Below are 13,738 nucleotides of genomic sequence, written 5' to 3' on the forward strand. Positions count from 1 at the left end.
AACCCATGCTGCAATTGATCCTATTTTCCATTTACCTCCAGATCTTTAATTATTCTTTCCATCCAAATTTGTTCTAAAGCCTTGCATATTACTGAGGTCAGATTAACGGGTCTGAAGTTGCCTGGATCACTTTATTTCATTTTCTTAAATATAGATAGGACGTTTGCTATTCTGCTGCCATATCGTACCACCCCCATCTCATAGATTTATTAAAAATCTGTGCTACCAGACTAGCAATTTCATGCTCATTCAACGTTCTGGGAGTGAGACTATCCAATCTCCTCATCTTGAGCCCTTCAAGTTTTGCTTCCCCTTTGGACGCGGTAATTTCCATGTCTATAAATTCATTCTCATTAGCCATCCTGCCTTTGCTGCCATGTTCTGCATCATCATCAGTGAGCCCCTGACACAAACTTCATGGTAACCACTGCCTTGACATGTATATTTGAAGAGAATTTTTTTTTTTGTAGCTAACATTCAGTGTTTATCTGAAGGACAGAGATACAGACTGGCTTACAGCATGGCACCCTCAGAAGCCCTGCACTTCCTTCTCAAGTGCGAACCTATGGAGATTCAGCATGTAGGTGCCTAGTCAGCTCACCTGGTGGCCACATCCACAGAGTCCACATCATTGCCATAGATCAGGGGGTTGAATTCCGTGGAAGGGGTGGACTGTAGACCATTCTGAGGTCTTCCCAAGAGCAGTGGGATCTCCTGTCCCTCATGGAACTTCTCTAGGTTAAGAATGGGCTGGGTATTCAGACTCATGCTGGCCAAGGCCTGAGAAGCAACAGGTCACATGCACAGTCAGCAAGAAATCATTATTCAGGCAAGAATATAAAGAGTAGAGCTGACTTGACCCCTGAGCAAACACAGCCTTTGTGCCAGGTTCTAGTGCACTCTCAGGAGCATGTCTACACCATTCTCTGCCCCCTACTCAGCCAAGAAAGAAATCCTTGTGTTGGGTTCCTGACCCTGCATTTGCTGGATTGCCCGTCAACCTCCTTACTGATGACACAGTCCTGGGAACAGCACACAGTGTCAGATTTCTGAATGGTTGATAAAAGTAAAAACAGATGCTTCCAATAGTCCAAAAGCTGCCAGGTTCAGGGTGTGCAGCACTCTGGATCCCAGCAGCTTGCTGGAGATTTATTCCTATCTCCAGTAGTCAGAAATACACTCCTTAGAACCAATCAGCATCTTGGCTGTTAGCCATAATCCATAATCCCAGAACATAAACCTGCAATTCTCAGTTTCTCACTTGGGTGAACTCTGGGCCTTTCTATAGAAATTGTGTTATCCCAAGCCCTGATAGCATCATCTTGAAAGTGCACTTGAAGCAGTAAAGGTTTAACTTCCTAGTCTTACAACCAGATTGGTCTCAAATCTCCCCATTTCTCCTCCTGCTCCTTAAATTTCCTCCTCTAGCCTCCCTTTCAAAAGTCAATAAGTAAAGCACAGAAGAAGAATAAAAATCGTGGAAAGTTGAGAGGAAAAGAGTAAAATAAAGAACCTTGTTGTCAGGCGTGAGCAGCTGTTGCTGAGTGATTGCAGTCATGCTAACCAGACACTGGAGGCAAGATGGAAGATCACATGACAACATCAGCAGCCAATCAGAGCCAAGACGAACACATGACCACAGACAGATGGAGAAAAAAAAACTATTACTACCAAATATCACAGATGAGAAAGGAAATAAAAAGGACCGCAAATCAGTGCAATTCCTGAAAGAAGCCAGCATGCTCCATCACCACTCATCTGCTCCCCACTAGACCCTCCTTCTTCCCAGAAAGGGATAACATTCCAGTCCCCAGTTTGTGAACAGAGATTTTTCCAGTGAGACTTTAAAATCCAAGGACCTTGCTGCTCTGCATGGATATTAATGACCAGATAGCATTCTATGTAAGGGTTAGGTGTTAAACTCAGTGTTGTTGGCCAAAGTTTTCCCTTTCCACATTGCTGTGTGCCAGCGGGTAGTTAGCGTTCTCCCTTCCCCAGCAATGGTCAGGTATGCTCTGAGCTTAGTTGATTGCTTTGGAATCCTTGGACAGAAGTTGCCAAAGAAATATCACATTTTGTTCTACTAATATTCAACCTCTCCCCAGTGTTTGGGAGTTTTGCTGAACAGCCCTTAAACAGTAGGGAAAAAACAGGTTTTGGGGTAGTAAGTGTAGTTTCCACTGTAGGATCATTTTCTGGTGAAAGCAGCAGGGCATCTGGGATCCTAAAAAAGGTTATACAAATTGTTCTACAGAGGCAGAAATAGCAGCCCTCACCAACACACTTTACCTTTAGGTAGTGCATGCAGTGTACAGAGGGAGAAAAATAGAAATAAAGAGATAAAATCTGCTTGACAGGATCAGCCAACCCTGTCCCAAGCTAATTAATGGCTTAACAGGACCTGAGAGGAGGCATTGGAACCATATGGAAAGAGGGAAAAGTTTATTTGAGAGAGACAGAGAGAGAGGAGTCAAGTCCAAGTCCAAAGGCCACATTGTGTGTGCCAAGGAGAGGCCTGGAGATTTTACGCAGGCGAAAACAAGATGTGGGGTACTAACTAGACCCCAAACTGCAGCAAGAGATAGAGACTGGCTGCAAAACCCTAAAGCATATCTCCAAGGGTCCCTCTGCTGGCCAAGTATACTCACTGAAGCTGTAAAGTTCCCAGGGATTTCTCTTCCCTCCCCCACCCCCCACTCACTACTCTAAAGGAGAGGAGAAGTGAGCTGTTTCTGAAAAAACTCTGTCTAGGGCTACTGCAAAGAAAAACCAGCAGGGCACAATTTCGGAGCACAGATCAACTGGCTTGGGTTGCAAGGCTAAAAATAACAGTGTAGATATTCCTATTCAGGCTACAGCCAGGAGTCTGAAACCCAGAGAGGTGGGAGGATCTTGGATCCTAGGCTCCAGCCCAAGTGGGAACACCTACATTGCTATTTTTAGTCTGGCAGCCCAAGCCCCTTGAGGTCAAGTCAACTGACTAGGGTTCTGAGACTCAGTGCTGAGGGTTTTTCTTTGCAGTGTACACACCCCCTTAAGCAATTGTCATTACATCAGAACATTAGAATGACCATATTGGGTCAGACCAATGGTCCATTTAGTCCAGTATCCTCTCTTCCAATAGAGGCCAGTAACAGATGCTTCAAAGGGAATGAACAGAGCAGGGCAAGCATCAAGTGATCTATCCCATCCTTCAGTCCCAGAATCTGATAGTCAGAGACCTAGGGACACCCAGAGCACAGGGTTATATCCCTTACTATCCTGCTAATAGCCATTCGTGGACCTATCCTCCATGAACTCATCTAACTCTTTTTTTCATCCAGTGATAGTTTTGACCTTCACAATAACCCCTGGCACCAAGCTCCAAGGTTGACGACTTCATTGTGTGAAGAAGTACTGACTTTTCTTTGTTTTAAACCTGCTGCCTATTAATTTTGCTGGCTGAAGAAGTAAACAACACTTCCTTATTCACTTTCTCGACACCATTCATGATTTTATAGACCTCTATCATATCCCCCCTCGATCATCTCTTTTCCAAGATGAACAGTCCCAGTCTTTTTAACCTCTCCTCAGATGGAAGCTGTTCCATACCCTTCATCATTTTTGTTGCCCTTCTCTGTACCTTTTCCATTTCTAATATAACTTTTTTGAGATAGGGTGACCAGAACTGCACACAGTATCACAAGTGTGGGCGTACCAGTTACACAGTGACATGATATTTTCTGTCTCATATATTCATTCCTTTCCTATTGCTTCCTAACATTGTTAGCTTTTTTGACTGCCGCTGCACATTGAATGGGTGTTTTCAGAGAACTATCCACAATAATGCCAATATCTCTTTCTCGAGTAGTAACTGTGAATTTAGAGCCCATCATTTTGTACATATAGTTGGGATGTTTTCCAATGTGCATTTATCAATACTGAATTTCATCTGCCATTTTGTTGCCCAGTCATCCAGTGTTGTGAGATCCCTTTTTAACTCTGCACAGCCTGCCTTGCACTTAAACTATTTGATTAGTTTTATATCATCTGCAAACTTTGCCACTTCATCATTTACCCCTTTTTCCAGCTCATGTATGAATATGATGAACAGCGCTGGCCCCAGTACACATCACTGGGGGACACTATTTACATCTCCATTCTGAAAACTGACCATTTATTTCTACCATTTGTTTCTTGTCTTTTAACCAGTTACTGATCTGTGAGAGGACCTTCCCTCTTATCCCATGACTGCTTATTGTGCTTACGATCCTTTGGTGAGGGACCTTGTCAAAGGCTTTCTGAATGTCCCAGTACATTATATCCACTGGAAAACCTTTGTCCACATCTGTTGATCCCCTCAAAGAATTCTAATAGATTGGTGAGGAATGATTTCCCTTTACAAAAGGCCTATTGACTCTTCCCCAACAAATTGTGTTAATCTGGGTCTCTAATAATTCTGTTCTGTACTTCAACCAATTTGCCCGGTACTGAAGTTAGGCTCACTGGCCTGTAAGTGCCAGGGTAGTGTCTCTGGAGCCTATTTTAAAAAATGGTGTCACATTAGCTATCCTCCAGTTGTCTGGTACAGAATCTGATTTAAGTGATAGGTTACATATCACAGTTAGTAGCTCTACAATTTCACATTTGAGTTCCTTCAGAACTCTTGGGTGAATACCATCTGGTCCTGGTGAGAGCAAATGGAAAAACAACTGAAGAAGATGAAGACCTCTGGGGAGATTTACAGGGAGCTCTGCAAACAAGAGAATAGCCTCAGGTTTTGGTCAGTCTGGAAGGAGCGCTGTTTGGGAAGGAACCACATGGCCTATGGGTCTCAAGGAAGTAGGTCTTTGCAACTTTGTTACTCAGCTGTCCATGCTGACAGAGTCCACTGCCACACTCAGAGCAGGAGGCCTCCTCAGGCCAGGTGGTTAGCTGACTGAGAGGCAGTTGACTGAACAAGAGGGATCTTCTTGTGCTCTGCTTTCTCTACCCGAAGTCAGTCTCAAGTGTCTGGCACCATGGTATCCAAGTGCCAAATGGCCCCTTATAGAATGTGCTATGCTAGACCCACTGATCTGCACAGCTGCCCTCTTACATAGATCAACACCTGCTGAGTTGAGGTACTGTAGCTAGTCTGATGCCCATTCCTCACCAGACCCCTGGAGTGGCCACTTACCTGTTTCAGGTGTTTTTTAAGCTCTAATGCCTCTGGTTCTGGTAGGACTGGCAAAGATTCTGCGTTTGTGGGAACAATCACCTGGAATTAAACAGCAAAACAATTCTCAATAGTAGCCACCCCCAGGATGGAGTCCTGTGCTTTATGAGACATGATAGGGACCAAAGAACAAAGGCTGCAGAAGACTTAGGCCTGGTCTACACTGTGTGTGTGGGAGGAAATCGACCTAATACGCAACTTCAGCTACGAGAATAGCATAGGTGAAGATGTATCTTAGGTCGACTTACCTCACGTCCTCACAGCGCGGGGTCAACTGCCACCGCTCCCCCATCGACTCCACTTCTGCCTCTCGCCACTATCGCGTCTATCCCCAATAGATAGCCCACTACCCAATGATCTGATGGGTAGTGTAGACGTACCCTTAGATAGGATCAGTACTTAGATTTTCACTCCCTTGGGGTTAGAGAGGAGTTACTTTACCCTTCACAAAAAAAATTCAAACTTTTCTTAACACACTCAACATTCAGATTCCAGTTTATTAGAGGATGGTACATGCGGGATCTTAAGCAACATTGCTGATACCACAATGTAGAGTTGCTTATAAGGTCCTCTTTGAATTATCACACCAAATGCTGCAGGAAGACCTTACCAGATCTAATTTCCTCTCTCCTCCAAAGGCTGTAAAAAAATAGGGTCCTGACTGCCAAGCAGACACTGTGGTTTTATAACTCCTGTGAGGGTTTATTCTCCCTGTGCAGTTTCTCACAGGGCAGGCAGACTGACTGCTTTAAATTTGCCCTAACTGCTACATTATTTCTATTATAATGATTTAAGAAAAAAATTAATTCCATTCAAAAGTCATTTTCAGCTGAAATAGTAGGAGGGGTGTGGGAAAGGGGACCTCAAGACAGGGCCTAGAAAACCACGCAGTAAAAGCATTGGGGCAGCAGAAAGCGATGTGACTGCAGTCATGTGTGCACTTGGGCATGTGCACTGCATTTCTCAAATCCATCATGGGCATTGGGGTTTCCACTAAACTGTCCCCTCTCATCAAAACCAAAGGCTCCTGAGCATGGATCACTTACCTTATTGGTGTCCAGGTCAACAAGCCACACATCATCAGGCATTTTAAAGTCTAGTTTGTAAAGGAAGAAGCTGGCTGGGACCCCAATGATGTAAGGTGTGGGGGCCAATAGTAACTAGAGGACAAAAGGAAAGAATAAGGGAAAGATCTGTATTGGTAATGCTCACACCTTGCTTCCTAAATACACGGTCTACAATCCAGTTACAAGAGAGGGGACAACACAAAAAGTACCAGCCAGTTATCACAGCAGGCATCCATCCCACAGCTCTCATACAGTTCAACGGAGGGACACAAAGAGGACAAAACGCAAAGGTCCTGGAGAAGAAGGAATGCAATTTTTCCAGCAACCATCCAGAATGGACACACTTTCCTTTGGTGAAGTAGCCAGCCTCTTGGGAAGGGAAAATTGTTTAGAAGAAACCCAACAGCTTGCTGCTCTATTCATGGGCCCAGTCAGGGGCAGCTCTAGGCATTTTGCCGCCCCAAGCACTGCAGGCAGGCTGCCTCCGGCGGCTTGCCTGCGGGAGGTCCGCTGAAGCTGTGGGACCAGCGGACCCTTGCAGGCACGCTGCCGAAGGCAGCCTGCCTGCCTCCCTCGCGGAGACCGGCAGAGTGACCCCCGCGGCTTGCCGCCCCAGGCACACACTTGGCGTGCTGGTGCCTGGAGCCGCCCCTGGGCCCAGTGGGGAGAAAGTTCACAGCAGAGCCCAAGCTAGACAGGGAACAACTCACAGACACAGACAGACACAGCACAAATGCAGAGTCTGAATGTATTTTGTACTGATTGAAGGTGCTGATTCCACTGCTATAGGAATAAAGCCATTTTTAAAAAAACTAGTTCAATTTCAAACTGATGGTGTTGCTAAGGCAGCACAGGCAATGAAGAAAAAGTATTTTAAAGTCTACACTGAAAAACTATGAAGCGATATAGGAAGTTGTTCCTGACAGCAGGAGCTGCAGAGAAGGCAGCTCTCACACCTACACTTACCAGATTGCACGAAGGGATCAAAATAATATCGGGTTGCTATTGACTTGTAGTAGATTGAGACCAACCACTTGGAGATGGGGCCTTTTAGTCCGTAAAATATCAGGTCAGCCCACACTACACGGAGTTCTTACAGCAGAAGAATGTAGGACAGAACTGAAGTTGCAGCTGATGAGATAATGTAACGTACCTGTTCTGCAGAAGCCATGCAGGTGGGGAGCAGTGGGATCACTGGGAACATGTACTCTAGTGGATAGATCATAGCCACAAATGCCATCACGGACATAGAGAGAGCATTATAGTCTCGTGACTGCAGCACCACCTGTGGCCAAGAAAACTCATGTTAGCACCATATCCATCATTCATCCAGGCCAGGGATTCCCACAAAGGAGCTCACAATCCAAAGTAAACCTCTCCCTTTCCTGATGCTTCCACAGGGCTACGTGAGACCTTGCTCTGCCTCCATGTGACTTGGCTGTTACTAGATGGGCTGACCCTGCATCAGCAAAAAAGTCTTTCCACAAACAAACCTCTGAACACTCTGCACAAAAAGGAAGACCCTCCCAGATTGGAACCTCAAGTGGGGCCTCCCACATGCAAACTGTTCCTGGAACTGCAGAGGGACATCAGTCCTATTCACCAACATTGTTAGATTTCTAATTAGCTTTGTACTGGTTAGTAGCCATAGACCAACCGACTGACCAACCAAAACAAAAACAAACATCTTCTCCTTCTCACCTTGTGCTCCAGAAGGATGCAGGACAGCACCTGCAAACAGGCATCCACTCCCAAAAGTTCCAAGGGAAGATGCAAGGGGAAATCCACCAGCGTGAAGCGAGATGGGTCAGGAAGAGCAAAAGTCAAGGCAGGTTGCAAATCATGTGGTAAGACTTCCACATCCACTCGCTTCTGGCCTGCAACAGGTACAGGTGAGCGGAGCAGGCGATAAATCCAGGCCTCTATCTCACGCAGGTCATGTAGCAATGCACTGGATTTCTCTTCCACTAGGAGAGCACCTGTGAAAATCCGCCACATGGTATCTCTGTGTGGGGAGAAGGACATGGTTAACACAGTCCCATAGAGACATTCTGCAGCTGCTCCACTCAGAATTTTGCCAGGATCCTCCATGGAAGGCCAGATTACCCAAAGGCTACAAGGCAGCAGAAGACAGTGTAACATAGTCCTCGCTGTCCAGCCAGGGAAGAGGAAGGATTAGTGTTTAAATTACTCTGTTAAAGCAAAGTCACTAGGAACATAAATCTTGCTGTGGTGAGAACAGTTACAGCTATACCACCTTGGGCTAGGGTCTCATCAGATCTCATTAGCTAAACAGGGTCCAGATCTCCCAAGAAACCCCAGAACAGGATTCAGTAGGTGGCACTCCCCATGAGACTTCAATGAATCAATGTTCCAACATGGTTTTATAAAACTCTGTGCTGCTAGGGGCAACGAAACCAGAGCCTGAACAGTTAAAAATCCCAATGCATTTTTCAGACGAATTTGAGGATCCTGGCGTCTGGCCCAAATTCCAGTTCAGGTAATTACATTGAGCTTCATTACATTTCTCCAGCAGTTTTCACTTAATATTTTTTTTTCCTACTTCCTGACCTAAACTGTTGAGCAATGTTGCCGTGACCTGTAAAACAGCTAAAGTGTCCCATTTCATTGACAGAAATACAGATTCCTCTAGCTAGTCTGTGAAGTTCCTTAGCATTTCAGGGAAATGGATGGCCTGTAAGGAGAATAATCTCATCCTCAAACCCATCTGCAATATTCTAATCAGGCAAAGTGATTAAGCATCATTTCCCACTTGGAGAGCTGAAGGTCTCTCCCCTTTAGCTAGTGTACGCAGATCCCACTGAAGTGATACAGCCTCATGTTAGAGGTAGGGCCAACTATTCCATCATACACGTTTATTCTTTAGGGATCTAGTCCCACAGGAAGTTGGCTCCCGAGGACCCACCCAGAAAGACAAATAAAGAAGAGATGGGAGATCAAATAGCAGACAGAATTTTGAATTTAAGAGTACTCTGGTGGGTAGAATACCATAGCTTTGGTTTTAGGAACAATTTTATTTTATTTTTTTTTTACTCTCCAGCCATTCCCAGCACACAGGACATCAGATTGCTCCCTTACCACACTCACTGTCCCAGAGTGTGGGGCAAGCAGCTTTCTCCCATGCAGCCTTCACTTCAAAACCCTCTTTTCGTCCTGTCTAGGGTCTCCAAGTCCTATGATAATGAAAGCCTGCAGCTTAAACTTCCCTGATGCTGCACACTCAGCTTTACAGCCCATGCCCCTGGCCATTACCTACATTCATAGATTCTAATGTCAGAAGGGACCATTGTGACCATCTAGCCTGACTTCCTGCACAACGCAGGCCATAGAACTTCCTCAAAATAATTCCTAGAGCAGAGCTTTTAGAAAAAAAAACCCAGTCTTAACTTAAATGTTGTCAGTGATGAAGAATCCACCACAAGCCTCGGTAAATTGTTTCACTGATTGATTAATCTCACTGTTAAAAATTTACATCTTATTTGCAGTCTGAATTGGTCTAGCTTCAACTTCCAGCCACTGGTCATGTTTTACCTTCTCTGCTAGACTGAAGAACCAATTATCAAATATTTGTTCCCCGTACACTCCCTTCACTTCCTGCCCATCCCCTCTACCGCCCCCCACTTTCCCTTAGCTGTTGCTCAGCTTCTCTTAACTCCTGAATGGCCATTTCCTACCACCAAGGAACCTTCCAGCTTGCACACTCCATCTGGCCAGCACCAGAAATTATTTCTCTCTCTCTAAAGTGCAGTTATAATCAGAGAAGTAACTGAAATTGATATGAGATTCCAGCTTTATTCTGTCTCAGGGTCTATCAGAGCTCATTTTACAACTCAGCTAAAGCCAGAGAGCCACAAATTTCCATCTGAAAATCCAACTAATTTTGTTCTGCCTCTGATGTTGGCACCAAGAATGATTCTGACACCAGAATTTGGCTGGCAAATCCACTGACGATGCATGGGGCAGAATAAAATCCATTTTACTCTCTCATGGTAGTATGGCACCTGAGGAGATTTAAGGTGTAACATTATTTCTAGCAGATCATTGCCATGACGGCAGGGATAGCTTCTTCTACCCAGACCCACCAAGTCAGGCCTGGGACCACTAGCAAGGTATTTATTGAATCAGAAATTAGAGAAAAGACTATAACCCAGCATGTGTGTCTGACATCAGGGCAGGATTGTTTCCTATTGTATATGTTCTACCTTTTGCAGCGAACACAATAATCCAGGTGCAGTCACACTATTGCTGTAGAAAGAGGTACTATGCCTTCCGAGCTCCATGGTGAAATATACTTTTGTATATGCATCCCATATAACTCGGATTTTTGGCTACCAGTTCACATTTTAAGTTCATGTTTCATTTATCACAACAAACCACCGGTTGGTGTCTCTCAGCTATTCCTGCTGCTGAGGTTTCTTCCTTCCCATTTAGCATTTATTTCAGATTATTTTTCCTCAAATGCATTAACTACATTTTTCCCAAGTTGAAATTCTTTGCATAATTTTCTTCTTATGATTCTAATTTCTGTCTCTGTACCTCCATGGTCAAAATTATATCAGTCATAGTATGCATCACCATGGCACTCAGATGCCATAGAGATGACTACGGTATCAATGTCTAGATTTAGAAAGGATAGATCAGATTTAGATAGAGTTATTAGCAGGGTACTGCCTCTGTTTCATGTAGGTGCACTACTGTTTAAAATAAAATCCAGTTATTGAATTAGACAACTATGAATTTTTACAAAAATTATCACGGATCCCTCCCTCTTGCAAAGCTGAATTAGAACAGAAACATCTCAGTACAGACAAACAGTAACCACCTCCGCTACTCCTGCAAACACACACATACAGATCATTTAGAGCAGAGACTGAAGCAGAGATCTGCAGCCCTTGGAGAGTAAGAGAAAAGGCCTTTCTCCCCCACCCCACATACCTCTGCACCCCTCGAGGGATCCCCAGCTTCTTGCCCAGCAGCCTCTCACTGCAGCAGTCCACTAGCCTCTTCAGGATGTATAAACACTCGCGGAAGCTGGAGAAGAAGGGGTAATGACTAATGATGCACAGGGAAGTCAGGGTGCTGTTCCGGGAGTGATGGTTGCCTCTGGCCACGCGCTTACTGCGTGGTGACCGGTTCACATCTGGAGTGGACTCTGTGCTTGGTGTGTGTAGTGAAGAGCCACTCTCTGAACTCTCATTGCCCACCTCCTCTTGGGCACCAGAAGCATCCCCAGTTTTGGGGGGTTTTTGTCCATCCCGAACTCGATGCCCACCAGTGCCTTCTGCTTTCTCTTTGGGCACTCGCTTCTGGAAGGAGCGGTAGAAGTTGACACAGATCCCATAGCGAATGACGCCCGAATCCTTGTCTGTGAGTGTGAAGACAAAGGAGGTGTCATCTCGCAGACTCATGCGTTTTTGCCGTACACTCAGGCATCCCTCCGGCTGACAGAAGAACACCACATCGGGAGGCAAAGGGAAATCTGAATGGTCTTCCAGAGGGTAACGTCGGAGCAGCTCAGGGGTCTGGGCCACACTATCGCTGCTTGGCTGCCTATAAAGAACACAATCACACAAAAAGAACAGGAGTACTTGTGGCACCTTAAAGACTAACAAATTTATTTTAGCATGAGCTTTCGTGAGCTACAGCTCACTTCTTCGGATGCATAGAATGGAACACACAGACAGGAGATATTTACACATACAGAGAACATGAAAAGGTGGAAATTACCCAGCTGGCCAATTCCAACATAAACCTTGGCCACCCCACATGCAACCTGTCTAGTCCATATGGAATCAGCTTCAACCTTTGCCTCCTCCCCAATACCTAAAGTGAGCACAGCTTCTCAGTTAGTAGACATACGAGGCGGCCCAGGACCACAGGGGAAGGAAGGCATGGGGGACCAGAATCATCACAGGAAAGGAAAGGAATGGTCTATAGTGTCAACACTGAGGTGCAAGGGGGAGCAGACATCCCTGAGTGTTAGTAAGAGGAAGAGATCCATGGGTGGGAGAGCATCCTCTTGAGAAGGGAAGTTTCCCTGATTTTGATTTATAAAATGCAACCAACTACATATATCTCTGGGTGACACTTAGCCAGAGAAGACACTGATTTTTTTCTCCTTCAGACTTGGCCCTGCGAGCATAAACTCAGCCAGCTTGGTCCAAATGCAGGTGGTTTTTACCTGAGAAATATATGGAAAATTCAACAAGAAAAACTGGAATCAGATCCCAACCAGTGGCAACAGGAATTTACCAAACTGTCAGTCCCCAGAAGCAGCTGTGTAGAACAGGACAAGGCACCTTCACCACAGCAATGGCGAATTGCTTTAAACTGACTCTAAACTGAGTGAGACTCCCCATCACTGTCGTGCTAACCTATGTCCCACGTGTTTCACCTGCCACAGGTCACCTACAAATCACTGTGACCTATGAGGACGACATACTGTGAGAGAAAGTTTAGGAGCCTCAAATTATCATGATATCCTACCAGGGCATGCAAAGTGGGCCCTGGCTGCAGAGGAGAACTCAGACAGAGACTGACCCAACAGCTCCCATGGGGGGGAAAAAAACACTCTCTTGAGAGCATGACTAAGGAGCTGCTGTGGCAGAAACATAATAAAATCATGTCTAATGGAACTCTTTTAATTGATATATAATGTATAAACTTTAATAAAACTGCAAAGGAAGTGTACTAGACCCACAAACTAAACTATGGGGGAGGGATAGCTCAGTGGTTTGAGCATTGGCCTGCTAAACCCAGGGTTGTGAGTTCAATCCTTGAGGGGGCCACTTAGGGATCGGGGCAAAAAATTGGTCCTGCTAGTGAAGGCAGGGGACTGGACTTGATGACCTTTCAAGGTCCCTTCCAGTTCTAGGAGATTGGTATATCTCCAATTATTACTATTACTTTAAAGGGTATATAGAAAACAAAAAGAGGGAACAACATTTAAAATTCTCCTAACAATAAAGGGAAACAGTGAGAAAGCAAACACTGTTAGTTTTCCTTTAAAGATAAAAGTACATTATAAGCACTTTGTTCATGTGCAAGGCCAACCTAACAAATGATCCTAACGTACACAGAAAAAAGAACTTTTGTTCCCTTATTAGATAAAGCACAGTACAATATTTTTACTTAGATAAATCTTAAAAGGACACAGGTGAAATCCTGGCTCCACTAAAACCAATGGCAAAATTCCCATTTACTTCAATGGAGTCAGGATTTCATCCTGTAAATTTAAAAAGATAAGTTTTTGTAAACAGAGATGTATTTTTCTGTGTTTAAAATTTTAAAGTGGAATTTACACTTTATAGTCTCCAAACTGCAAAAACTGGTTAACATATAAATGTTTAATAAAGTAATTCCCATACTGTTCTCCCACGGACCCACTGGTGGCCTATAGAGAGCTCTCTGGTCACAGAGTGCTGTTTCTTCCTTGTTTCCAGTTAATAAAAAG

At 44.7% G+C, this 13,738-nt stretch overlaps 1 protein-coding gene across 35 annotated transcripts in view; it reads right to left on the bottom strand.

Annotated features, from left to right (window-relative positions):
* The window catches only part of MADD (MAP kinase activating death domain), a 119,360-nt gene that overhangs the window by 80,410 nt on the left and 25,212 nt on the right, over window positions 1-13,738 (bottom strand). For 21 of the 35 annotated variants that reach the window (XM_045016268.1, XM_045016245.1, XM_045016253.1 and 18 more), the window contains exons 3-9: window positions 11,221-11,835; window positions 7,966-8,269; window positions 7,418-7,549; window positions 6,244-6,357; window positions 5,159-5,239; window positions 1,514-1,570; window positions 602-780 (exon numbers count right to left, since the gene is read on the bottom strand). In XM_045016268.1, coding sequence (XP_044872203.1) covers window positions 602-780; window positions 1,514-1,570; window positions 5,159-5,239; window positions 6,244-6,357; window positions 7,418-7,549; window positions 7,966-8,269; window positions 11,221-11,835 — 1,482 coding nt within the window. The remainder of the gene's footprint in view (window positions 1-601; window positions 781-1,513; window positions 1,571-5,158; window positions 5,240-6,243; window positions 6,358-7,417; window positions 7,550-7,965; window positions 8,270-11,220; window positions 11,836-13,738) is intronic. The other 14 variants (XM_045016267.1, XM_045016263.1, XM_045016272.1 and 11 more) reach the window with 1 other exon arrangement.

This window comes from Mauremys mutica, chromosome 4, assembly GCF_020497125.1.
Source record: "Mauremys mutica isolate MM-2020 ecotype Southern chromosome 4, ASM2049712v1, whole genome shotgun sequence".
Lineage (NCBI taxonomy): Eukaryota > Metazoa > Chordata > Testudines > Geoemydidae > Mauremys > Mauremys mutica.